At 43.8% G+C, this 26,735-nt stretch overlaps 1 protein-coding gene across 4 annotated transcripts in view; it reads left to right on the forward strand.

The window, feature by feature from the left end:
• Positions 1 to 26,735, forward strand: part of PRLR (prolactin receptor) — a 109,217-nt gene that overhangs the window by 72,728 nt on the left and 9,754 nt on the right. For 3 of the 4 annotated variants that reach the window (XM_088652639.1, XM_035100528.3, XM_035100530.3), the window contains exons 2-4: positions 16,810 to 16,871; positions 23,742 to 23,870; positions 26,366 to 26,532. In XM_088652639.1, coding sequence (XP_088508765.1) covers position 16,871; positions 23,742 to 23,870; positions 26,366 to 26,532 — 297 coding nt within the window. In that variant the 5' untranslated portion in view covers positions 16,810 to 16,870. The remainder of the gene's footprint in view (positions 1 to 16,809; positions 16,872 to 23,741; positions 23,871 to 26,365; positions 26,533 to 26,735) is intronic. The other variant, XM_035100529.3, reaches the window with a different exon arrangement.

The raw sequence follows: 26,735 nt of genomic DNA on the forward strand, positions 1-26,735 counted from the left end.
GGATTCTCCTTCAGCAGAGGTTTTTAAGCAGAGGTTGAATGGTCATCTGTTTTGGACGCTTTGGATGAGTTGTTGTTGTTGTTGTTGTTGTTTAGTCGTGTCCGACTCTTCGTGACCCCATGGATCAGTTGAGTAGGGCTGCCATATTTCAAACATTTCCAGCTTCACAGAATCAATTGTGTGGCAATGCCCCTCCCTCCACGTGAAATAAGACACGAGACACAATAAGTTTAAGTGGGCGAAAAGGCCACAACTTTATTGGTTACGAATGATGAGTGGTATTGGCTTAGGCATTGGAACCTAACCGGCTATATCCGACTGTAACCCGTGTGTTACAGTCTGGGAGAAATTAACCACCAGAAAGGAGCCCAATGATGTACATCTACTGGAACATCTCCTGTGGCCACCGTTGGGGGGTGCCATAAGGCCCTGTCCTCCGCAGGCCCAGGACAAAGCTACCACCCCCAGAATCCCTTTAACGGAGTTACTTCTCCAATTTCTGGGCAGAGGATGACGCAAGCTGCCCCCTTCTTCTTTTATGCAAATTTCCAATGTCTAACCGCCACACGAGCCTTTTGAGGCACGCCGCCAATACCCTCACATCCGCAACCAATGCTTCAACCCCCTAATTATGTCATCTAACCATATGTCGTTACCCTGTGGTGTAAGGTGTACCCCGTCATTGCGAAAAAGGGCTGCTTCAGTGCGTTTTAAATCTGGGTGTGCAATTATCTGACCATTCAGTGTTAGCACCCTGTGAACCACAAAGGAATTCAAGAGCCTCCTCACTCTGTTCAAAGTCTTAGGGCAATGCCCGTCTCGCCAAATGCGCCTTTGCAACAAAGAGGACCACAGCAGCGTCATCCCAAGAAAAGGAACCAGGAGTTTTTCAAAGTCCTCAAAGATTTTCAATTTCAGGTCGACCGCATTCCTGTATGCCAAATCATTCTCCCCCAGCTGTATGACCAATGCATGGGGAGGCCCTACTGAAGCAGCCCTGGCCTGGACGGCTGGCAGGAGTTCATTCCACTGCATTCCCCGTCTGGCAATCCATGACACTCAGACGTTTTCTGCCATATTTCAAACATTTCCAGCTTCACAGAATCAATTATATGATTATGTGATCCTATGACATTCCACCATCCCAGAATACCAGCACTGTGTGAAAGGCTTCTGCAGAATTGAATAACTTCAGTCATTCCTGTTGTGATCTGCTTGGGAAACTCTAATTTAATTTATTGTAGGATTAACCTATGCAAAAGATGTGTTGCATCTCATTAGTGGGGGTTGGATTAAGTCATCTATGAGCTTCATTCTAGCTGTCTTAATCTATGGAAACATTCTGCTTACTGTTTACTGCATCTGTGGACATCATGTCTAATTTCCATGAAAATCTTTGCTCAATGATGGCTTGTTAATGTATTGCCAACCAATTGAATAATCCAAGACCATTAAGCAGAAGGGATGCCTGCCATGAATCTCTTCCTATTTCCTGGTAAAGGTTTTTCATTTGCACCGCCACTTTTCTCAGGAAAACCCACTGTTTACTGCTGAATCAGAACAATCTGCAGGTATTTGTTCCAGTTCAATTGTAAACAGTGGGTTTTCCTAGGGAAAAGCTATGGGACAAGTGGAAATGTGGGTGAACTCTAAGTTTGCACTTTACATACTCTTATTATATCACCATAAAACTGAGAGGCTAAAAGAAGAGAATAGCGAAACTGGGTCAGTCTACTTTGGCCTGAAATTGCTTGGCCAATTATATATAAAATCTTCCCCGTATACTCAGAAGAGGTTAGAAGGAAGTATCTCATACCCTCCAACATCCTGCTGATCAAAATCAGGATGCTAGTTTTTTGGTCTAGCCCTCTCATTCGTCTTTTGGCCCAAAACACTAGTGCCTTTTGATCCAGCATTGTGGCACAAGACCAAAAAACAGGATATTCTGGGATCCAATGGCTTCTGTAATCCCAGGGTGTCCCACTCAAATCACGACTGTTTAGCGGTATACTATTTCGTCCCACCCACCCCTTCTTATTCTCTACCAGTTCATTGTATATTTGGCAGTAGTTGTTGTTAGCTGGGCCTGTTCCCACAAGTTAATGAAGCTGAGGTAAAAACCAGGACATTCTCAGGAAAATGGATTCACCCTAGATGACCTGTCAATGTATGCATTGCAATCCTTGAGTTAGAAGGGATTACCATTGACAACAACAAAACCGTGAGTTATTTCTACTTGACATCCTTTGGGAAACTTTGATTCCTTTTGTCTTTTCTTGGACAAAAAAAAATGGGGTTTCACAATATTTATTTGGTTGTATTCAGTGTGACTCAGTATATATATGCCAAAGAAGGCAACGGGCAAGACAGTTGCCAAGACTGCTCTGTAAGGAACTGTTGGAGGTGAGATAGGAGTTTATTCAGGAAGTCAGACCTGAAGGAGTCTCGGAAATGTAGAGGGTCAGTGCTAACTTGCTGTCCAGCCAATGACTCAGTAGAACAGGATCTCTCTTACAGAAACTCTCCCTATCCAGCCTAGGTGGGCAGGTCCTCTCCAAAGACACAGGAAGAAACTGTACTTACAGGGTCAGCTGTACCCCAGGTGGAGAAATTGAGTAGCAGGGAACACAATTACAGTGCTACCTCGGGTTACGAACTTAATTCATTCTGGAGATCCATTCTTAACCCGAAACTGTTCTTAACCTGAGGCACGCTTTCGCTAATGGGGCCTCCCACTGCCGCTGTACCGCCGGCATGCAATTTCCTTTTTCATCCTGGGGCAAAGTTTGCAACCTGGAGCAACTACTTCAGGATTAGCAAAGTTTGTAACCTGAAGCATTTGTAACCTGAGGTACCACTGTAATTACTGTTCCGCGAGTTTTATAAGTACTGTATCATAATCTTGTAAGCTGCTTTGATGTTTTTATTTACAATCGTGTAATGCATAAATGAACTAAATAAGATAATTAGCACACAAACAACTTAACATATAAATCTCAGTCAGCATAAAGATATATCACAGTTGGAATAAGTATCATAAGTAAGATTAATGGGGGGGAAACATCCGTACTGGGGGGGAAATGTTTGGCACAATTACCATAAATATATACTATCCTTGATTCCTTAATTCTCACTCATTTTTCATTTTAAAAAGGTTGCTATATTATTCTCTTATGAGATCTGAAAGAGAAAAGAATGTCTTATTCTCTCTTAATCCAATAAACTCAGTTGCTTCAGATATCTTGGTGAACAGACTGTATGTAATATCATGCAATTGCTAGATTTCTTGCCTGGATCAGCCCTGAGGTAAGTGGAACTGCAGAGAACAGGGCCAGTTTAATTCCCACAATGAAATTTGTTTAGGGCTGTGTCCACATGGGGGCAAAATCCCACAAATGGGTTATTTAAATTTGATTTTTCTGTTTTCATTTTTGGCTGTTGACAAATACCTTGGGTTTGGTCTTTTCTTCTCCCCGTCAATCACAGTTAGCTTACAGTATTAATTCCCCCCCCCCCCACAGCTCTGGTATGCTAGATTTGTAATAATAAAAACCAAAGGGGGTTGCTTGGTTCACTGACTGGGTGTGCATGTGCCAAGCCAAATTAAGATAACTCCTTTATCCTAGCCTTCTTGAACTGATGTACAATTTCAATTTAAAGCACCTCAGGATTTGATTGTGGGGAGGAGAATACATTCTGTCCCGAACCTCTATTTGTCTTGTTTTTCAAACCACTTCTGGAGTTCCCTGCAGCATTGGAGAGGTTTGGAGGGAAAAAAGCAAGAGATTTCAATGCCGCTTCCTGCCGCACAGAGGTGCTTACCTCTTCCTTATGTTTTTCCCTCTTTCAAACAACAACAACAATAATAGTAATAGTAATAATAATAATAATAATAATAATAATAATAATAATAATAATAATAATAATTTATTATTTATACCCCGCCCATCTGGCTGGGGTTCCCCAGCCACTCTGGGCGGCTTCCAACAGAAAAATAAAACACAGTAATCTATTAAACATTACAGGTAGGTAGCCGTGTTGGTCTGAGTCGAAGCAAAATAAAAAAATTCCTTCAGTAGCACCTTAAAGACCAACTAAGTTTATATTTTGGTACCAAAATATAAACTTAGTTGGTCTTTAAGGTGCTACTGAAGGAATTTTTCTATTAAACATTAAAAGCTTTCCTGAACAGGGCTGCCTTCAGATGTCTTCTAAAAGTCTGGTAGTTGTTTTCCTCTTTGACATCTGTTGGGAGGGCGTTCCACAGGGCAGGAGCCACCACCGAGAAGGCCCTCTGCCTAGTTCCCTGCAACTTGGCTTCTCGCAACGAGGGAACCGCCAGAAGGCCCTCGGTGCTGGACCTCAGTGTCCGGGCAGAATGATGGAGGTGGAGACGCTCCTTCAGGTATACTGGACCGAGGCCATTTAGGGCTTTAAAGGTCAGCACCAACACTTTGAATTGTGCTTGGAAACGTACTGGGATCACCAGACAGCCCCGCTCAGCAAGGAAGAGGCAAGGAAACTCTCAGAGAAGCTGGTGGAAACAGTGAGAAGAGGCTCAGCAGCCAGGACCAATGTGGCTCCCATTTCCATCTCAGCAATGCACTCAAGTTCTGTGGTGTTTGCAGTTGAAATTGAACGTCAGTTGGAGAAATCTGGGGGAGAGGAAATATCTTAATCTGCAGAATGTTTGACACAAACATAGCATCTACACCACCACCCCACCACTCCTAGCATCAAGCAGACCCAAATATTTAATTTTATTATTACAAGTCTTGCATAAATCTGCTCATGCGAGGAGCAAACAGAAAAGGGTGTAGCAACAGAGGTTGGGCATTGAAGCATCACCCACCCAAAAGAATGCACTAACTAAGAGGCTTCCACAGCATTTCCACAGGCAACTTCAAATTAAATGAAGGAACTATCTTGGCAGCAATGTCATGCAGATGCTGCTGAAAACTTCTTAGCACAAGCAGTGCAGAGTCCACAGAAAACTGCTGTGTGGATACACTCTGTATTTGATTTTTTTAATTTAAAAAATCCATAATTTAGTTGCTGCCATAGTTCATCACTTCCCACTAGCCCAAAGGTAGTTATTGTTAGTTTTGGAAGTTCTTGTTCCTTTCACTCCACAGTTTTCTCCAAGAATATCAGGATTTGTGCTGTTATTGGTAAAAAGCAAGCCCTCTTTCAGGAAGGCTCCTGGAAGCATGATACTGTATTTCCACATGATTTACAGATTCATCACATCTGTTCTGGGATGAGCTTTGCCATGTCTTTTAAGAAGGTCCCTCTGGAGACCAGCTACCTTGTTTACAGGAAATCACTGGCGAAGTTGGGTCTGAATCAAGAACATAATTAGAATTCAACTGAGGTTGCAGAATAATTCAGCTAAGGGTGAAGTTCTGCACACTTTACCAGGGAGGAAGTCCCATTGTACACAGTGGGACTTGATTCTGAGGGTAGATCTATGCATGAAGGCAGGTGCAGGATAGCTCAGTCAGTAGAGCATGAGACTCTTAATCCCAGGGTTGTGGGTTTGAGCCTTGCACTGAGCAAAAAGATCTCCTCATCACGTGGGGTTGGACTGGATGACCCTTGTGGTACTTTCCAATTTTACAAGTCTATGATTAGATATGAGCACCTAACAAACCCTCATGGACACCTCTTCCAGGAGCCCTTCCATATGTCCTTTTTATTGTGCATCCATTATTATTTGTGCTCATGATGCTATTAGGGCCCTGTTCCAATGCCATTTACGCCTGATAATGTTGTGTGGTGGTTTCAGTTCCGGTGCATATCCTTTAAAGTCCTGCTGAAATCCGATAACTTTTTGCACCAGGTTATTTGAAGAATTGTCTTGGGGTGATTGACAAGATCTTTCTCGAAGTTACTGCCCTTGGAATACTGTCACTTTAATTTAGTCTTCAGCACATATTTCCGCTTCATGCTGCATGACAGAATCTCTGTCTGCTGTGTCTTCCAATATCTCTCCCTGTGGAATTTTGTCACTTTAATCCAGTCTTCAGCACATTTTTCATGCTGTCTCCTGTTTTGGCAGGGTTGCTAGTGATGTGCTTGTATTAAATGATCAAATCATATGTCAGCAATGTTCACAGAGGCTCCAGGGGGGAAATCAGTAGTCTTCACCTCTGTTTTTAATTAACTGCAGGTTGCCATGACATCTGAACCTGGCCGAACAGTGTTTGACCTTAATTAATTATTATTTATTGTAACTTCAGACCTTGGGTTATGAAGCCACCTTGTTTCAGCAAACCATAGTTAATATTAACCACAGTTTAGGGTGTGTACATGTTGCTGAACTTTGATTTATCAAGAAATGCTTCCAACCCCATCACAGAAGGAGAGGGGAGGTGGTTATCATGCAAGATTAAGCTGGCTGCAGCTTGTTCCTATACATCAGGGGTTGCCAACTTCCAGGAGACTGCGATCTACTCACAGAATTATAAACTGGAGGTGACATGCCCCGTTTTAGTGGGGTTCAAGTCAAAGTTGTTGAGCTTTTTTAGAGAGGGGTGCAGGGTAAAAACTTCAGTTGGGGAGGCCGCCTAACTTTCAGGGGCAAGGAAATTGCTCACTCACCTAAATATCACTGCAAAAACTCCGTTCTTCGTTCCATGGAACAGGATAAAATGCAAGGAGGGGAGAGGGGGCGGGGCCAGGTGCTCTTAGACAAAAGCAAAAGAAAAGGAGCCTGTGATCGACAGCAATTGACTGCAGCCTCGACCTGTTGGACATCCCTGCCATGGTGTGTTACCCATAAACCATGGTGTATTACTGTGGCCAAATACACCATGGTGTATTACTGTGTATTACTGTGGCCAAATGCAGCTGTATGCTTTCCCAATCTGAAATAAAACTTGGATGTCAAAATAGTTTTTATTTGACTTAATAATAAAAGAAGTGCGCAGCCAGGGGAGGAAATCCTGTCACTGACAACAGAATATGTTGTTGTTGTTTAGTCGTTTAGTCGTGTCCGACTCTTCGTGACCCCATGGACCATAGCACGCCAGGCACTCCTGTCTTCCACTGCCTCCCGCAGTTTGGTCAAACTCATGTTGGTAGCTTCGAGAATACTGTCCAACCATCTTGTCCTCTGACGTCCCCTTCTCCTAGTGCCCTCAATCTTTCCCAACATCAGGGTCTTTTCCAAGGATTCTTCTCTTCTCATGAGGTGGCCAAAGTATTGGAGCCTCAGCTTCACGATCTGTCCTTCCAGGGAGCACTCAGGGCTGATTTCCTTAAGAATGGATAGGTTTGATCTTCTTGCAGTCCATGGGACTCTCAAGAGTCTCCTCCAGCACCATAATTCAAAAGCATCAATTCTTCGGCGATCAGCCTTCTTTATGGTCCAGCTCTCACTTCCATACATCACTACTGGAAAAACCATAGCTTTAACTATACGGACCTTTGTCGGCAAGGTGATGTCTCTGCTTTTTAAGATGCTGTCTAGGTTTGTCATTGCTTTTCTCCCAAGAAGCAGGCGTCTTTTAATTTCGTGACTGCTGTCACCATCTGCAGTGATCAAGGAGCCCAAGAAGGTAAAATCTCTCACTGCCTCCATTTCTTCCCCTTCTATTTGCCAGGAGGTGATGGGACCAGTGGCCATGATCTTGGTTTTTTTGATGTTGAGCTTCAGACCATATTTTGCGCTCTCCTCTTTTACCCTCATTAAAAGGTTCTTTAATTCCTCCTCGCTTTCTGCCATCAAGGTTGTGTCATCTGCATATCTGAGGTTGTTGATATTTCTTCCGGCAATCTTAATTCCGGCTTGGGATTCATCTAGTCCAGCCTTTCGCATGATGAATTCTGCATATAAGTTAAATAAGCAGGGAGACAATATACAACCTTGTCGTACTCCTTTCCCAATTTTGAACCACTCAGTTGTTCCATATCCAGTTCTAACTGTAGCTTCTTGTCCCACATAGAGATTTCTCAGGAGACAGATGAGGTGATCAGGCACTCCCATTTCTTTAAGAACTTGCCATAGTTTGCTGTGGTCGACACAGTCAAAGGCTTTTGCATAGTCAATGAAGCAGAAGTAGACGTTTTTCTGGAACTCTCTAGCTTTCTCCATAATCCAGCGCATGTTTGCTATTTGGTCTCTGGTTCCTCTGCCCTTTCGAAATCCAGCTTGCACTTCTGGGAGTTCTCGGTCCACATACTGCCTAAGCCTGCCTTGTAGAATTTTAAGCATAACCTTGCTAGCGTGTGAAATGAGCGCAATTGTGCGGTAGTTGGAGCATTCTTTGGCACTGCCCTTCTTTGGAATTGGGATGTAGACTGATCTTCTCCAATCCTCTGGCCATTGCTGAGTTTTCCAAACTTGCTGGCATATTGGGTGTAGCACCTTAACAGCATCATCTTTTAAAATTTTAAATAGTTCAGCTGGAATATCATCACTTCCACTGGCCTTGTTATTAGCAATGCTTTCTAAGGCCCATTTGACTTCACTCTCCAAGATGTCTGGCTCAAGGTCAGCAACCACACTACCTGGGGTGTACGAAACCTCCATGTCTTTCTGGTATAATTCCTCTGTGTATTCTTGCCACCTCTTCTTGATGTCTTCTGCTTCTGTTAGGTCCTTACCACTTTTGTCCTTGATTATGGTAATCTTTGTACGAAATGTTCCTTTCATATCTCCAATTTTCTTGAACAGATCTCTGGTTTTCCCCATTCTATTGTTTTCCTCTATTTTTTTGCATTGCTCATTTAAGAAGACCCTCTTGTCTCTCCTTGCTGTTTTTTGGAAATCTGCATTCAGTTTCCTGTATCTTTCCCTATCTCCCTTGCATTTTGCTTGCCTCCTCTCCTCCGCTATTTGTAAGGCCTCGTTGGACAGCCATTTTGCTTTCTTGCATTTCCTTTTCCTTGGGATGGTTTTCGTTGCTGCCTCCTGTATAATGTTACGAGCCTCCATCCATAGTTCTTCAGGCACTCTGTCCACCAAATCTAAATCCTTAAACCTGTTCCTCACTTCCACTGTGTATTCATAAGGGATTTGATTCAGATTGTATCTTACTGGCCCAGTGGTTTTTCCTACTTTCTTCAGTTTAAGCTGGAATTTTGCTATAAGAAGCTGATGATCTGAGTTACAGTCAGCTCCAGGTCTTGTTTTTGCTGATTGTATAGAGCTTCTCCATCTTTGGCTGCAGAGAATATAATCAATCTGATTTCGATGCTGCCCATTTGGTGATATCCATGTGTAGAGTCGTCTCTTGTGTTGTTGGAAGAGAGTGTTTGTGATGACCAGCTTGTTCTCTTGACAGAACTCTATTAGCCTTTGCCCTGCTTCATTTTGAACTCCAAGGCCAAACTTGCCAGTTGTTCCTTTTATCTCTTGATTCCCTACTTTAGCATTCCAATCCCCTGTAATGAGAAGAACATCCTTCTTTGGTGTCATTTCTAGAAGGTGTTGTAGGTCTTCATAGAATTGGTCAATTTCACTTTCTTCAGCTCCGGTAGTTGGTGCATAAACTTGGATTACTGTGATGTTAAAAGGTCTGCCTTGGATTCGTATCGAGATCATTCTGTCATTTTTGAGATTGCATCCCATTACAGCTTTTGCCACTCTTTTGTTGACTATGAGGGCCACTCCATTTCTACTACAGGATTCCTGCCCACAGTAGTAGATACGATAGTCACCCGAACTGAATTCGCCCATTCCCTTCCATTTTAGTTCACTGATGCCCAGGATGTCTATATTTATTCTTGTCATCTCATTTTTGACCACATCCAGCTTACCTCCACTCATGGTTCTTACATTCCAGGTTCCTATGCAATATTTTTCTTTACAGCATCGGACTTTCCTTTCGCTTCCAGGCATATCCGCAACTGAGCGTCCTTTCGGCTTTGGCCCAGCCGCTTCATCAGCTCTGAATCTACTTGTACTTGTCCTCCGCTCTTCCTCAGTAGCATGTTGGACGCCTTCCGACCTGAGGGGCTCATCTTCCAGCGTCATAACTTTTATATGCCTGTTGTCTTTGTCCATGGAGTTTTCTTGGCAGGGATACTGGAGTGGCTTGCCAGTTCCTTCTCCAGGTGGATCACGTTTAGTCAAAACTCTCCACTATGACCTGTCCATCTTGGGTGGCCCTGCATGGCATAGCTCATAGCTTCTCTGAGTTATTCAAGCCCCTTCGCCACGACAAGGCATTGATCCATGAAGGGGATCCATGAAGGGGACAACAGAATATAGGCTCTTTAAACCAGGGATTACACAAGCAGTTGACCTTTTCATGTGATATAAAAGTATTTTTTATTGTAAGAATTGAATCCACACCTCTAATTTGCTTGCCTGACTGCCTCCTCACCAGCTTTAGTTTCAGAGTTTAGCAAAGTTGCCTTTTATAGCTATGTGTTCTATTACCTATCTGGAATTGTGCCCAGGCTAGTCTCATAGTCTTTGGGACTTAGGAAACAAAAGGATACCTTTCAATTTTAATGGCCGTTGCTGTAATCCCTCTACATAAATTACTGCAAGAAACTATGTTGATAAGTAGATAGTGCCTGATATGCAGAGCAACTCTCAAACATTTTGCTGGTGCTTGTAGCTTAATTGAGGTGTGACCCATGATTAAGCACAGCAGGTTCTTCACAAATGCCCAATAATGCTCAGTCAAATGGAAGGATGGTGGAGAGAGCTGGTTCAGTGCTCATTTAAAGATGAATCTACTTAATTCACACTTCCTGAAACAATATGTAAACTGAAACAGAGTCATCCTTTGAAATTCAGACTTCTCCGAATTTTGCAATGCAGTTCTCCAACAAAGTAGTGCGTAACAAAATGCATGCCTTGTGGGAAAGTGCACAGATTTGTGAAAAGAACATCAAAAAATACATTATATAAGGTTGCTTGCAATGATTGTGTATTGTACAAAAATCATGTATGTGAATATGAGGAGAAAATTGCACTAAACTTCTGGAGAATTTTCATGGCGACTGTTTTTCAAAAAAAGAAAATGAATTTGCAAAGAAAATGTGGAAATAAAATTAAAAAATTCCTTCCCTGTAACTAGAAATGTGGAAATGTGGGGAAATGAGTTTCAGGCTGAGAAAATGTGAACTGTTGAGAAACCAGATTCACGTATCCTTCATCAGGTATAATTTGGCTGTGAATTTTTGCTTTATCTTTTTCAAAATGCAACTGCAGAGGAGGTTGCATTCTGAAGCTGAAGGCTGTTATAGGCCGAGGAGGATCCTAACTCCTTTCCCCATAGCAGCTTTTTTTTAAAAAAAACACCTCCTCTTTCAAACTATTTCCACCCATACTGGCCTTTCCATTTAAGATTACAGTCTCTTGTAATCTCTGTGTTAGGAACAATCTGCATGTCACTCGAGGATCACATGTCACTCCCAGGGGATGTGTTCATTTTGTAGGCACCTGTGTTCATTCAGATATTCAGCTGTTGCCTTAATGTGGCCTTTGGCTACAACTTTGCATTTTACCTGAACCCATAACTTGAGAGGAGAGCCTTTCCCACTAACAATATTCTCTGTGTCCTTTAGACTTTGGCCTCACCAGTCGCTATGGCAAAGTTTATAAAACTTCCATAAACATCTTCTCAACCAAAGTTCATTGAGTGTATTTGCTGGGCTGAGGTTTGAGTTCAAAGGGGAAAACATCTCAGAAATAAGTCCTGAGGAGTAAATAGGACGAGTCAAGGATACTTAGTCCAATAGTGATTTGCTGTTATTCTTCACTTTACGGAAAAGACCACAAGCCAGACTACTGAACCTGCTTAAAAAGCAAATTTGAAACCTTGGATTTCTCCATTCTACTCTCATTCATTTTCTCCATGGTCTCTTTAGTTCTTAGTGGGAAGTGTAAGAGGAAGCACATCACACAGCATGGAGACAAGTGATGGAATTTGCTACCATGAGATGTAGTTGGTGATGGCCACCAACTTAGATAGCTTTGAAAGATGATTCAATAACATCATGGCAGATAAGACTATGAATGGCTCCTGGTCATGGTGATTTTATAACCTTCAGCATCATGGTGGCTGTATTGTCTCCAGTATTGGAGCTCATATGCCTCCAAATTTCAATTGCTGGGGATCACAGGCTGTTTAGTGAAGCATCTTTCTTTTAAAAAAAAACCCCGAAACTGAATCAGAAACAAACCTTGTAATGTCTGGTTTGTTCTCAGGCAACTGCAAAAGTACGACTGTGGAGACTTGGAAATGAACATCACTTTATTTGTTTGGTATCTTGCCCAACCTTTACCATATGGCCCCAGAAAAGATTGCAACAATAGAATACAGTACACAGTTGTGAAACAGTGAAAACCAAAGAACAAAGAAACTGTAAAAACAATTTTTAAAAAACCCAGTGCTGTGTTTAAAACAACTAAAACTATTCCACATATAAAGACGATGCAAAAACTTGAAAACAATTGCATATGTAAAAAGTTAAAAAATAGTTCCTAATATATATATATATATATATATATATATATATATATATATATATATATATATGATACAGATACAGACTGGGATAAATATCTCCACTTACAAGGCTTCTTAAAAAAATGAAGATCTTCAGCAGCTGCCAAAAAGTCAACAGAGATGACAGCTGTCTAATGTGTAGTGGGAAGGGATTCCAAAAGGCAGATGACTCCACACTAAAAGCCCAATTCCTACGTCATAAAGAACAGACCCCCAGATGAAATGCAGGGTGCTGTGATCAACTGAGTTTATGAGGGGTGAGACAATATTTTAAGTACCCTGGTCCTAAGCTACATCAGGCTTTGTTCACCAGTACCAGCACTCCTCCTAAGCGATCTTTAAATATACAATAGCCCCTCTATAGTAGTTTGAACTTGGCAACTTCCTACATTCTTTTTAAAACCGAAACATCCACCTCCCCTTCAAATGGTCTGGCAGTCACTTGGTTCAGTACTGCTGAGGAACAGCTTTCCCGTTGTTTCAGAACTGCAAGCCTGAAGCATACTTGGATTGGATTGGATTAATTTTTTTAATAGCAAAATAGAGGGAGGCTTTCATACAGAGATCCACTTAAAGGAGGGAATGTTTGAGCAAACAGCACTCAGCTCTGCCTGGTGGCTGTTGCTAAGAACTGGACATGTTTGCGCTTGTAAAAGGCACCTGGTCTTTCACAGCCTAGCTTCTCTCTCTTTCCCCCCTCCCTTCCAATCTTTTCTCAGTCCTCTGGACCTAATCTAAAGTTTATGAGGCTGGGCATGGCAGGAGGTCATTGTGCTAAAATGGCTTTTTAAATAGCCGTCAGGAATAGCTGGCCATTTATGGATCTGTTTGCTGCAAGTTGGCATTACACAGCTAAATTATGCAAATGCATCCCCAGCACAACTGAGCATGCAAATTGCACATGACTTACAATATTATTAGGTTGTATAAGTTGCCCCCCACTGAGGCAGTTCTGTTCCTTACTGCAAAATAAGGCAGTAAGAGGACGGGGGAGAAGAAAATGTATCTAACTATTTTTGTGAGGTTTTTATTGTGGGAAAAAATGGCATAGTAAACTTTCTCAGGTGATAGACTTCTTTGCCGGACATTGAGTTGGAACTGGGAAAAATGAGGTGGGAAAAGTCAGTTAAAAGCTAACCAAGGGGGGAAAGGGCATCCCGAAGTTCTTAATTACAGCAAGTTGCCTCATACCAGGCATCCCCAAACTTCGGCCCTCCAGATGTTTTGGACTACAATTCCCATCACGCCTCACCACTGGTCCTGTTAGCTAGGGATCATGGGAGTTGTAGGCCAAAACATCTGGAGGGCCGCAGTTTGGGGATGCCTGCCTTATACCATTAGTCCATCTAGCTCAATATTGTCCACAGTGATTGGCAGCAACACTTCAGGTTTTCCCCAGCCCTACCTGGAGATCCAATGATGTTCTGTGTACAAGGCAGATGCTCTACCACTAAACTACAGCCCTACCTTACCCTTTTAAATGGTCAAACTAGTATAATAGGAACAGTATGGTGGGTGTAGGGCAGAGGTTTGTCCAAGGCTCCCTTGACCAACTACATTCATTCTGCAGCACCCCTGTGGGGCTCAGGAGCCCAGTTATGTCACCCCTTGCCTGCAGAGCTGGCAGCCTCTCACCCTTTTGCGAACACACTCCCATGTGAAGTCTTCCCTCAGCTTCTCCTCTCTTTGGGAGGCCTCTCGGCAGCCACCACAGCCACCCTTGGTCTCTGAGCATCAGAGGAGGGAGAGAGAGAAAGGGGCAGAGGCCACTGTTGCCCACGGCACCCTGACTATCATTCAAGGCACCCCAGGGTGCCACAGCACACTGGTTGAAAACCACTGGTGTAGGGTGCACCTGCTGCTGCTTCCTTTGCCCTGTTGCCTCTTCAGCTTCCATCACCTCCTTCTCCCAGTCTTCTCCCTTTTCTCCTTCTGACCACTCTTCGTCGTCCCACCACCAATCCCCTGGCTCTGAGCCGTCTCCCCTTGGGGGTTCCCCAGCTGCTGCATCTGCATGCCGCCAGTCCATGACAACAGGAATCTGAACTAGATAGGTCATTGGCCAGATCCAGCAGGGTTTTCTTATGTCCCTAAGTTGTTTTTCTGAACTCTGTATCACATAATCTTTCAGCTTGGGCTACATCAGGCAAGATTGCTCAAGCCTTTGTCATAACACAAACATAGCTTATCATATTCCATTTTTATTGCATCTACTATACACAAAGAGGCTTGCTGCACACACAAGACTTGCACGCACAAGGTGCTTCTGTCAACTAACCCGGTTTTGCAGTGTGCTGTACTTTTTGGGCGAAAAGCTGGATTTTTTATCCTTACCACCAAGTTTATTACACACTGAGATTTGGTAACTTATTGTTTGAGCTCCCCAACCCTTGCCTTATATAGTTTGCATAGAGTGTCCGGAGTGGTTGTAAAAACTCATCTTGATATGAATAATGTTCTAGTGCAGGCATAGGCAACCTTGGCTCTCCAGATGTTTTGGAACTACAACTCCCATGATCCCTGACCACTGGCCCTGTTAGCTAGGGATCATGGGAGTTGTAGTTCCAAAACATCAGGAGAGCCAAGGTTGCCTATGCCTGTTCTAGTGTAATGGCTGAAGGATCTCAGCTGTTTCCCAGTGCACTCTTTGCCCTTTCTCTAGCCACGGACCATTGCACTGGTAACTTACTCGTGCATGGAAAAGGAGAGAAGGGCTATTGCTTCAAGGGGGGTGTATGACAGAGGAAGAAAGAGGTCAGCAGAGAACTGTCATTTTCTGAGCACTGGGAGGAGGGAGTTCCTCTGTGATCCCCAAACTTGAAGCAGCCTGTTGATGTAGACCAGCATCCCCAAACTGCGGCCCTCCAGATGTTTTGTCCTACAACTCCCATGATCCCTAGCTAACAGGACCGGTGGTCAGGGGTGATGGGAATTGTAGTCCAAAACATCTGGAGAGCCGAAGTTTGGGGATGCCTGATGTAGACCAACATAATGCCTGCTGCAAATACCAGCTGTGTAAACAGATCAGGGAGCAGTTCTATGGCCATTGCCATAGAATGAATGGGGGTAGGTGTGTTTCCTAACCCAAGCTCTGCATTAATTGCTTGCTGTATGGTAACTATAACTTCGCACCTGACAAGGACTTGGCTGGGGAGGGGGTGGCACACACTGAGCCTTCTGGAGCGTGCGAGCCCTCTAGAGGACAGGAGAGTGCACTGCATTGGAAGTGAAACATGATTAAGGATACGAGTCCTTGCATGTGTGTGTATGTTAAGTGGAATCTTTGTGTAATAAAAGAACAGTGAGAATTGTAAGCCATGGCCTTGTGAATACCCAGTTGCATTCATGATCCAGCGATATATCTATATTTATTTTGCTCCATTTTCCATCCATTTCTAATCTCTAGGGCCACTTCCAGACTGTCACTGTTTGGGGGCAGGACTCGATCACATACTGGCAAATTCAAGTTGCACAATGTAATCTCTTGTGCAAGAAACCTGCTTCCTCCAAAGAGCAGACTTTTTCCAATAAGGAAAGTGACAGGAAAAGGCACTGCTAGGCATGGGACAATTATTGCTTTGACACAACGTCAACATGTAGGAGTGAATGCTCATCAAATAGCCAATGTCGCCTAACTTCCCTCCCGTCACATCAGGATGAATGCTCAATAAACATATTTTCTGGGAGTGTCCTGTATCTGTCTGCCTACCTAATTATGTCATTTCAAATGATGCTTTGCAAATCTTCACCATTTGCAATCAATGCAACTATTATGAAATGGGGAAACCCAGGCAAATGGGCAGAGTATGAATAATCAAATTGTTGTTGTTGTTGTTGTTAAGTCCTTTAAGTGAACTTCCCATTTGGTTTGTGCCAGAAAAGTCTGAGTGAATTCAATAGGAATGTTCAGAAATATTTGGATTGTGAATTATGGTCCCTGTGTGTTCTGTATATAAAATGGCATTGCCTTTCATAAAGTCAAGAAGCTAGAACGCACACATAAATCTCACAGTTTCCTCTATTTCAGTTTTTCTCTTCTCTCCCATTATAAAGAGGAAACTGAAGAAAATATAGTGCAATCCTGTATCTGTCTACTCAGAAGTAAGCTCCAGTGAGGGTCCTGGGGTTTACTCCTAGTAGATTAGTGTAGGATTGCAGCCTTAGGGTGCTTTGTTTTCCTCTAAGGGACAAATCATTGCACATCATAAGTCAACAAAGCTTTATATAAGCCAACAGAGTTTCTCCCCTGCCACCAGTTCAATCTACTTTTGAAACGAAAATGAGATTCCTTGACTTGAACATTAATATTCAAAAAGCTTTCCCTCCTTCTTTCTAGGTAGTCATCTGATTTGGCAGGCCTCCATGAAAAATCCGAAGATGAACAAGCAAATTAATCCAGTAAGTAGACTGGTTTCTTATGTATCCGTGACACTCTTTGCATAAGTGCAGAATGATGTCCTGGTCATACATTTGCACGGTAGAGTCTTTATACAAAGAACGCTTGTATGAAATGCGGAAATAGCCAGACATATCAACCCTTTGACTTCTGTAGCATATGGGTATATAAGTAATGCAATTGTGCAAACTAATGTAAAATTAGAAACACAACTTTATCTTTTTTATAAATGCATTCCAAATATCATTGTATTTATCTATACACAATCTGCATCTAAAAGCAATCCATTTGTATATTGCAAGAGTTGTCATATCTTCTACCCATTGCTCAAAGGGTGCCATGTGTTATCTTTCCAGCGAATCAATACCAGTCTTTTGCCAGAAGTTAGGGCTTCTATCTATCTATCATCTATCTATCTATCTATCTATCTATCTATCTATCTATCTATCTATCTATCTATCATCTATCTATCTATCTATCATCTATCTATCTATCTATCTATCTATCTAGAGTCTATCTATGCTGCCCCACTGTCAAACGAGGTATTTCAGTGATGAACACCACTATCCCATTCAGGGCTGTCTCCAGCAGGTCGGGCGCCCTGGCGCTGAGGCGCGGAGATTGCTCCGACGCCCTCGCAGCGCGCAGCACCCCCCTGCTGGCCTGGCGCCCTGGCGCCCCGCGCCACTGGGACTACACCTAGAGCCGGGCCTGATCCCATTGCAGCTCTAAGTGAGGAGGAATATACACTTCCTGGTTTAGTATCGATGCTGAACAAAACAGGTGAAGATTGCACAACATTGACCTTCCTGATGTACGCCATTTCTAGTCATCGGAAGAAAATTCAGATTTATGAGTAGCAGTCGTTTCCAGTGGTCATTGAGGCAGATAGGGTGGAAGGCAGGGAGGTCACCAGTAGGTGGCGCCTGAGCCAATGAGAGGGAACAACAACTCTTAATTTTGTCCCCTTTTCTCTGCTGAGTTCTACAAGGGCAACACTGAGACTGAGGAGGAGGAAGCTGACTAAGGGGGAAGAAACTCAAGCAATCCTTTAGTTTAGTTTAGTTTAGTTTTATATCACCCTTTATCCAAAGATCCCAAGATTGCGTACAACATTAGGAACACAATGTTGGGAAACAAGCAACTTGTGGCCCCAGTTTCCAGTGAAGAACAAATTCACTTTCCCCCCAATACTGCTTTTGATTGCAGCCTAGTTATATTGTTCCATAGCACTGAATGGAAGCCATTAAGAATCACACCTACTCATTTTTAAATAGCCCTGCCCATTCATCCATGTACCATTTCTTGATTATGTCACAGTGTGAAACTGGGATGCAACAAAGACACGGAACGCAGGAACCAATGGAACGCTAAGTACCGGGCAAGGCTCACCGACACTGGCACTTGTCTTGTGCCAACAACAACAACAACAATAAAAAACACCGCCCATCTGACTGGGTTGCCCCACCACTCTGGATGGCTTCCAACAGATATCAAAACCTTTTTAAAAAAACTTCCCTCTACAGAGAAAACACAGGTCTGAGCCTTTGGACTAGATGACCCTCATGGCCCCTTCCAACTCTGCAAATCTATGAGTTTCCAGTAACCGTACTGCCTCCAACTGTGGAGGTAGATCATTGCCATCATGGTTGGGAGTTAAACCTTCTCTCCCCGACTGCATTGGCCCCGGTCCAGATACAACCACCATCCTTTTTAAAATGTTTTTAAAAACTGTTGTTGCTGTAAATGTTGCACTTCAAGAGGCGTGTTTTGAGGAGAGACTTGAAGGAGGAAGGAGACATGGAGGGAGGCTGAGTGGCATACTAAGCAGTTGTCTGTGGGTGGAATTGGTCTTCGGGGTGGGCTCTTTGTCCTCCCACAACTTCCACTTTAAGAAAATAAATACCGAGAGATGGGACACAAAGAGATTTGGAAAGTGACTAATACAATGTTCAGGAACATACGACTGAATTTGAAAGCAAAGAGACAATTAGCAAATGGAAATTAAATACACTAAGTGCTCAAATAGGGGGGAAAACCACAACACAGAGTAGTGCTATTGAAAAGAACTGTAATTGCACAGGGAAGTTATTACCGTAGTGCTTAATATATGCATGATTCAAAGTATCATCCCACAGACCGTTTATTGCATGATTGCATTATCTTGTCTGTGTTTTCAAGTCGGCCTGATTCAAACTAAAATGAATAAATCAGTAACAAAGGCTTCCCTGCTGGGAAGTGAAAAGTAGTCTTCTAGACCAGGCATCCCCAAACTTTGGCCCTCCAGATGTTTTGGACTACAATCCTCATCATCCCTTACCACTGGTCCTTTTAGCTAGGGATCATGGGAGTTGTAGGCCAAAACATCCGGAGGGCCGCAGTTTGGGGATGCCTGTTCTAGACTCTAAGGGGCTTTCTCTTTTAATTAAATGGGAAAGGAAGGGCTGTGCTTAACTGAAGCAATTACAGACAAAACCTCTATGTTGCAAAAAGCTGTGCTTGTTCAGTAGGTTGTGTCCAGGGCCAGCCCTAAGGCAAGGCTGGGTGGTGCAATGTACCAGGGGGGCGCTGGGCTGCTGCGCCCACCAGACAGCTGGGCTGGAAAATGGGGCGGGGGGGTGCCGGAGGGACCTTCGCACCAGGGCGCCAGATATGCTTAAGACGGCCCTGGTTGTGTCACCAGTGCACACACCCCTTGTTGTCTTGGTGGAGCCTGGTATTTGTGGGGAATGCTCATGCCTGATTTTTTAACTACACACGATTCAGGAACTCTAGCCCACCTGTTGTTTTGGCTTATGAAGCACCCGAATGCCACCCAGGCCCAGTGAAATCCAAAATGGCATGCCTGCTTCCAGGGGTTGTTTGCAAAGACTTGCCCAGCAGAAATCTGAGTTCCTGTCTTGTGTGTCTGCGAGCAAAGGGAAGGAAAAGGGAGACAGTGGAAGGAAAGGCACAGAAGAAGAGCTTAGCATGTGCCAAATCGATTGCCCATGCAAGCATTGAGTAGAATGTAGATTGTGCTTGCCTCAAACGTTGTGGCACCTACCAGATACCACATGCAACATCACTGGCAATGAACAATTCACTTTTTTCCTACCCGCCTCCACTTTCCTAGGGGTACACCATATTGGTTTCTTTTAAAAAAGAAAAAGAAAAAGTGTGTTTGTGTGTGTTGTATCTGGATAAGGCCTAATGGGGGGCCATAGCAGTTTCGGGGAAAGGTGGTTCTCATCTGGAAAATGGTAAGAAGGAAAGGGTTAAGCCACCCTTCCCAGTGCCATGGTTCTGATCCAAATGCAGGGTGGCACTGAGTGTTCTTCTACAAAAAATAAAGAGATCGAAGATGAGAACATGGCTTTCCATGAGCTCATGATGTCAGCTCATGGCAAAGGGAGAAAAATGCCTCTCTAGCCTTCAGACACCTTTCCTGAAAGCCTTGGATTCAGTTGTGGATATCAGTCCGGAACAGGCATCCCCAAACTTCGGCCCTCCAGATGTTTTGGACTACAATCCCCATCATCCCTGACCACTGGTCCTGTTAGCTAGGGATCATGGGAGTTGTAGGCCAAAACATCTGGAGGGCTGCAGTTTGGGGATGCCTGGTCCAGAATCTTTCACAGATGCAAGGAATTAATTAAGCTTCTCTACAATCCCTTGTGACTTGTTTGTGTTAGGGGAGGGAATAAGCTACTTGCTTGATCAGTATTTCAGAGAAAAGAAAAAGGAACTTCCTCTAAGTGCTATGAGGAAAATGTGAGAGAGCTCATAAATTAACTGCGACTACCGTCTTTCCCCTATTTTAAGACGTAGTCATTATATAAGCCATAGCAGGATTTCTAAGCAATTGCGCGATACAAGCCATACCCCGAAAATAAGACATACTGATAGACCCTTCACCCAGTAGCAATAACCCCCTGTGTAAGCTGTACTTGGTGAAGAGGAGAAAAGTGGGGTGGGGAGGAGATGAAGGCACGAGGAAGAAAAGAGGGGCGATTGAAGCCGTTGCCTCGTGAATGCAGAGGCTGTTTCCCTTTAAGGAAGAGATCTACGTGTGAGCGTCTCTCTGTCTCTCCACCCCCCCCCCCGCGTCTCTCTCTGTCTCTCTCTCTCTCTCTCTCACACACACACACACACACAGAGCCCACCTCTCGCTTCCCCCCACCTTTCCCTTCCATTCTATGCGCCCACCCATGAGTTGCCTGTTGATTTCCTCTTGACGGGAGAGGAGCTTTTGAAGCCGCTGCCTCACGAATGCAAAGGCTGTTTTCCCTTTAAGGGAGATCTCCGTGTGCGTCTCTCTCTCTCTCTCTCTCTCTCTCTCTCTCTCTTCTCTCTCTCTCTCTCTCTCTCTCTCTCTCTCTCTCTCTCTCTCTCTCTCACACACACACACACACAGAGAGAGAGAACCCACCTCTCGCTTCCCTCCACCTTTCCCTTCCATTCTATGCGCCCACCCATGAGTTGCCTGTTGATTTCCTCTTGACGGGAGAGGAGCTTTTGAAGCCGCTGCCTCGCGAATGCAAAGGCTGTTTTCCCTTTAAGGGAGATCTCCGTGTGCGCGTCTCTCTCTCTCTCTCTCTCTCTCTCACACACACACACACACACACACACAGAGAGAGAGAACCCACCTCTCGCTTCCCTCCACCTTTCCCTTCCATTCTATGCGCCCACCCATGAGTTGCCTGTTGATTTCCTCTTGACGGCAGTCTCCTGTGTCTGATTGTTGTCTCCTTGCTTTTACCGAATGGAATAAAGCAGCCTTCCTTTCTACCTTATGCTTGCTTGTCTGTGGAGCTGCCCCTTTAAGGATTTGTAAGTAGTCTGGATCGTAGTCCTTGCCTTGGGGACTTTTTTTTAAAATCAAGGACTTTTTCCGTCTTGCTGTTTGCGAGCACAAAAGTTAAACTGCCGGTTCTAGCTTCCTTTACCCACAAAAATTTAACTCACCTCGCTAGCTCAATTGCTTCTTAATTGCTACCATTTACCAAGTCAGCAATCTTAATTGCTGTTTAGCTGGCTTCTTTGTTCTCAGCAGGTACCTTCTTTGCTATCAGTGATAGCACTACAAAGTGTTACATTGTCATAGCTGCCAAGTTTTCCCTTTTCTCGCGAGGAAGCCTATTCAGCATAAGGGAAAATCCCTTTAAAAAAGGGATAACTTGGCAGCTATGTACATTGTTGGAACTTCAGACTGTTGGAACTTAAGTCTTGGGCAGCTGGCTAGTAGAGATTCTTATTTGCTTTTACGTATAGGCTACTGCTAGGACTGTATCACACAGATAGATTCCATTATACTGGTTTAGATTTAAGAAGCTCCAGTGTAGCAAATTGCTATTAAGTGAGTCCCCACATCAGAGGAGAGAGAGAGCAGCCCTTTGCGAACATCCCAGGGCTGGGGAGAGAGGGCTGGGCCAGGGACGCACACACCTCCCGTCCCTCACTCATAATAAAAATACCAGTAAGACATCCCACCAAAAATAAGCCACCCTGTGGTTTTTGAGGAAAAAAGTAATAAGACGGTGTCTTAAAAAAGGGGAAACACGGTAGCTGATGGCTGCCTTGGAAGAGAGGAGAGAATAGCTCAGGGAACCAAAGCTGTAATTATCAACACATTTATATAGTAAGTGCAAAGTAAAGAACAAGTCTAATTCAGAGGTCTTTGCCAAAGTACTCCAAATTCTACACCAGTCATTAAATTCCATTTGGACTTCCATGCCAATGTAATCATTCAGCTTTATATCAATTTATATCAATTTTAATGGTCTCCAAAGATACACCCTTGGGCTTGGAGCCCAACTAGCCCTAATGAATGAAAGAGTTCCTCTTGCTTTTGAGAACAGATTGGGATCCAGAGAAGACACCTGCTAGAGGTGCAGCAATAAAACTGTTAGCACATTTGCAAAGCTAAGCAGGGTCTGGTATGGTTTCAGATTGGATGGGGAACCATGAGTTGAGATTCCTGCACTGCAGGGGGTTGGATGAGATGACCCTCAGGGTCCCTTGCAACAATACAATTCTATGGTTCTAGAGCAGGGTGGCCTTTTTCACCCATCTCTGCTTTTCTCCAGCAACCAGCTGTACCACCTCTCATAAGAACCTACAGAGCTGCTTTATACCAAGTCAGACCTTTTGCCTACCTGGCTCAATATTGTCCACACTGACTGGCATTGAGTGGCTTTTCAGGATTTCAGGCAAGGAACATTCCCGGTCCTACCTGGAGATGCCAGGGATTGAACCTGGGACCTTCTGCATGCAAAGAGATGCTCCACCACTGACTTATGTTCTTTCCCCTTTTTATCCTGCTCCAAAGGATCCCATCATAGCAGAATTTTTAGGTGCAGAAAGGGTTCAGGAGGAGGGGAAAGGTCACTCTCCTTTCACTGGTAGAAACATCCCTTAATGCAACTCTGCTCATGGGACACTCTCAACAGCTTAGTTAAGCTCCGGTCTAAGGCTTGGCAGTTTCCATTCATATTTTATTCTTTTATATTCCACCCTTCCTCTGAAGATCTCAGTGTGGTTCATCGGAGTAATACGCAGTTTTGCTCATTAAACAAAAAACAAACAACTTTTGCCTTCCTACAAGAAAATGGATTGTTCATGACTGTTAAAGTTAGACTCTGTATTTAACCTAATTCAGCCCTGGAGTCTCCTAATGTCTGATTGGATTTATATTAAGCAGAATCTTCCACCTTCATCTTCCAGAACTAGCGATTCTGTCTAAAACACAAGCATTATAAATTGTTGTGTGACACCTGGGGGTGTGAAAATTATTCATGGGCCAAAAACATTGGACAATGAATGTGCACCATCAAGGACCTTTAGTAATTGTGGCTGGTTATTGTTTATTTGTTTGTTTGTTTGTTTCCTAGTGAGATTTGCTTCCTTCCTGGAGGTGGTGGAAGAAGAAAAGGAGGAAGGTGAGGCTGACCTGAGGCTAGAGATGTCACCATCAGGTGCACTGATTCTGCTGCTTGCTCTAAACACACGGCTTGTTAACGGTGAGCATTCAAAACATCCTTACCCTTTTTGAAACTTAAAATTGGAAAAGCATCCCTGTTGAGCATGTCCTTGGGGATCCTGCCATCTTCCATTCTGGTGGCCATGGCCAAGCCATCGTAGACATCATGTGGGCTTGGGAGTGCACATATTTGTTGGAAACGCTCTCCTGCCATGTGATACCCATAATTTTCCTAATGCAGCACATGTGGAAGGTGTTCAAAGCATCACTCTTGATGGTTGGAAGTTGCCCATGACTCACTTCCACAAAGCAGTGTTCTCTACACACAAAACTGGTAGACCTTCACCTTGGTATTGGACATTAGCATCACATTCTCCCCTACCATTTTGGATAGGGTAACCTCCCCAAGTCCTGACAAAAATGGTTAATGTGACCTTACACCAGGGAGAGCCAACAAGCTGGCTTGACTCCAACTCCCATCAGTTCCAGTGAGTAGGGCCAATGGTCAAAGATGCTGGGAGTTCTGATCAACAACATTGGGAGTGCCCCACATTGGCTGTCCCTGATATGCATGTGAATAACCATTTCACAATCTACCAATGGAATTAGACATAACAAAATTATGTAACTGAAATACCCAGCGTAAGCTGTTCCATATAGACTGGCTTTCTCCTTGTTGTCCTTCTGCCAGCAGGTGAAGGGCTTCCTTGTCCAAACAGGCTTTTGGGAACTGACTGTTTGTGATGAAAGGGCTGGTGCCATGATGGATGAGCCATATGTTTTAATAGAACACATATGGTCTATTAATGTTTAACTGCTTCTTAAAGATTGCTTTTTATGTTTTTAGCTGTATGCCACCTTGAGTCCCTGTCAGGGGGAAAGGCAGAATACAAATTAAAAAAAAAATTATGGGTGAAGACTCACTTCTAACAATCTGTCATTTGGTGACTTGTCTAGCAAATATGAGCCTTGTGTGCTCTGATGGAGTTAAATCTCCAATAAGCACTTTCCTGTTCCTGCAGTGTGCCTAGAAAGAGCCCTAATGGATGACATAAAAGGCCCATCTTTGTCCAGCATTCTGTTTTCTGACGTGGCCAGCTAGATGTAGGGTAGCCTACAAGCAGGGTGTGACCACTGTAGCCCTTTCTGATGCCTGACATTTGCTGGGTGGGTCTCGGGGGTTGTGTGGTAGCCCTGAGACATGGCAACCTATTCAAGACCACCCAGTGAGCTTTAACTGGAGTCTTTCTGATTTGAGCTCAGTTCTTTGGCCCCAATACTGCATTGCAGTGCTTCTCTCTAAAAACAGAGGGGGGAAATAGAGCCTCAGAACCACCATCGCTATCGAAAATAGACTTAATCCACGACTCTAGGCCCCTATCTGCTCAGAGCCCCTGTGATGATATTAAACAAAATTGCATGCTAAATGCAGTTTAGGAGAAATTGGCACTAAAATCCAATGGATTTTCATGAGGACTTTGTTGTTGTTGTTTGGTCGTTTAGTCGTGTCCGACTCTTCGTGACCCCATGGACCATAGCACGCCAGGCACTCCTGTCTTCCACTGCCTCCCGCAGTTTGGTCAAACTCATGTTCGTAGCTTCGAGAACACTGTCCAACCATCTCGTCCTCTGTTGTCCCCTTCTCCTAGTGCCCTCCATCTTTCCCAACATCAAGGTCTTTTCCAAGGATTCTTCTCTTCTCATGAGGTGGCCAAAGTATTGGAGCCTCAGCTTCACGATCTGTCCTTCCAGTGAGCACTCAAGGCTGATTTCCTTAAGAATGGATAGGTTTGATCTTCTTGCAGTCCATGGGACTCTCAAGAGTCTCCTCCAGCACCATAATTCAAAAGCATCAATTCTTCGGCGATCAGCCTTCTTTATGGTCCAGCTCTCACTTCCATACATCACTACTGGGAAAACCATAGCTTTAACTATACGGACCTTTGTAGGCAAGGTGATGTATCTGCTTTTTAAGATGCTGTCTAGGTTTGTCATTGCTTTTCTCCCAAGAAGCAGGCGTCTTTTAATTTCGTGACTGCTGTCACCATCTGCAGTGATCAAGGAGCCCAAGAAAGTAAAATCTCTCACTGCCTCCATTTCTATTTGCCAGGAGGTGATGGGACCAGTGGCCATGATCTTGGTTTTTTTGATGTTGAGCTTCAGACTGGAGAACCAAAACCTAACAATGGAAAAATCAGAAACTGAGAGAAACCCAAATTGACATGTTTGCCCATCCGTAGATAGTACTGGCCTAGACAAACTATTGATCTAACTCAGGAAATGTTAACCAGATGTTGTTGGACTCCAATCCCATCTTCCCTGACCACTGGCCATTCTGACTGGGGCTTTTCAGAGTTGGAGTTCAATGCCATCTGGAGGGCTATAGGCCTGTAGCTCAATATGCAGCAGCTCCTTGTATATATTCTCCCTGTTGCCTTTTGATTTGATTCTATTAGTTCACATACAGAATAGCCGAAAGAGGTGTCCTTGGCAGAAGAAGCAAACAATACTGACATGACTGTTTCCTTTGCATAGCTAAGGTTGGCCCTCCCACAGACCTATCTCTGGAAGTCAAACAGTTGAAAGAGAGAGCGTATGTGTGGGCAAAATGGTCACCGCCTCAATTGGTTGATGATGGAACAAGAGGGCAAATGTGCAATTATGAATTGCGATTGAAGCCTACAGGAGAGAAAGAATGGGAGGTAAGTGAGTTCCATAATTTCATTCACAAGCATCTTATAATAGGAGAGGAAGGCAGATGCTGTTGCTGTTCCCTTATTTGCAAAGGAGGCCCTGAAACACAGTGGCCAGAGGAAGTATGCCATAGGCAAAGCAAGACTTTAAAAACCGCCATGTACATTTAATTACACCATCATGTTTATCCAGATGCACCAAACTGACTTTA

The sequence above is a fragment of the Zootoca vivipara genome, chromosome 10 (assembly GCF_965207765.1).
Source record: "Zootoca vivipara chromosome 10, rZooViv2.hap1.1, whole genome shotgun sequence".
In the NCBI taxonomy this organism is placed as follows: Eukaryota; Metazoa; Chordata; class Lepidosauria; order Squamata; family Lacertidae; genus Zootoca; species Zootoca vivipara.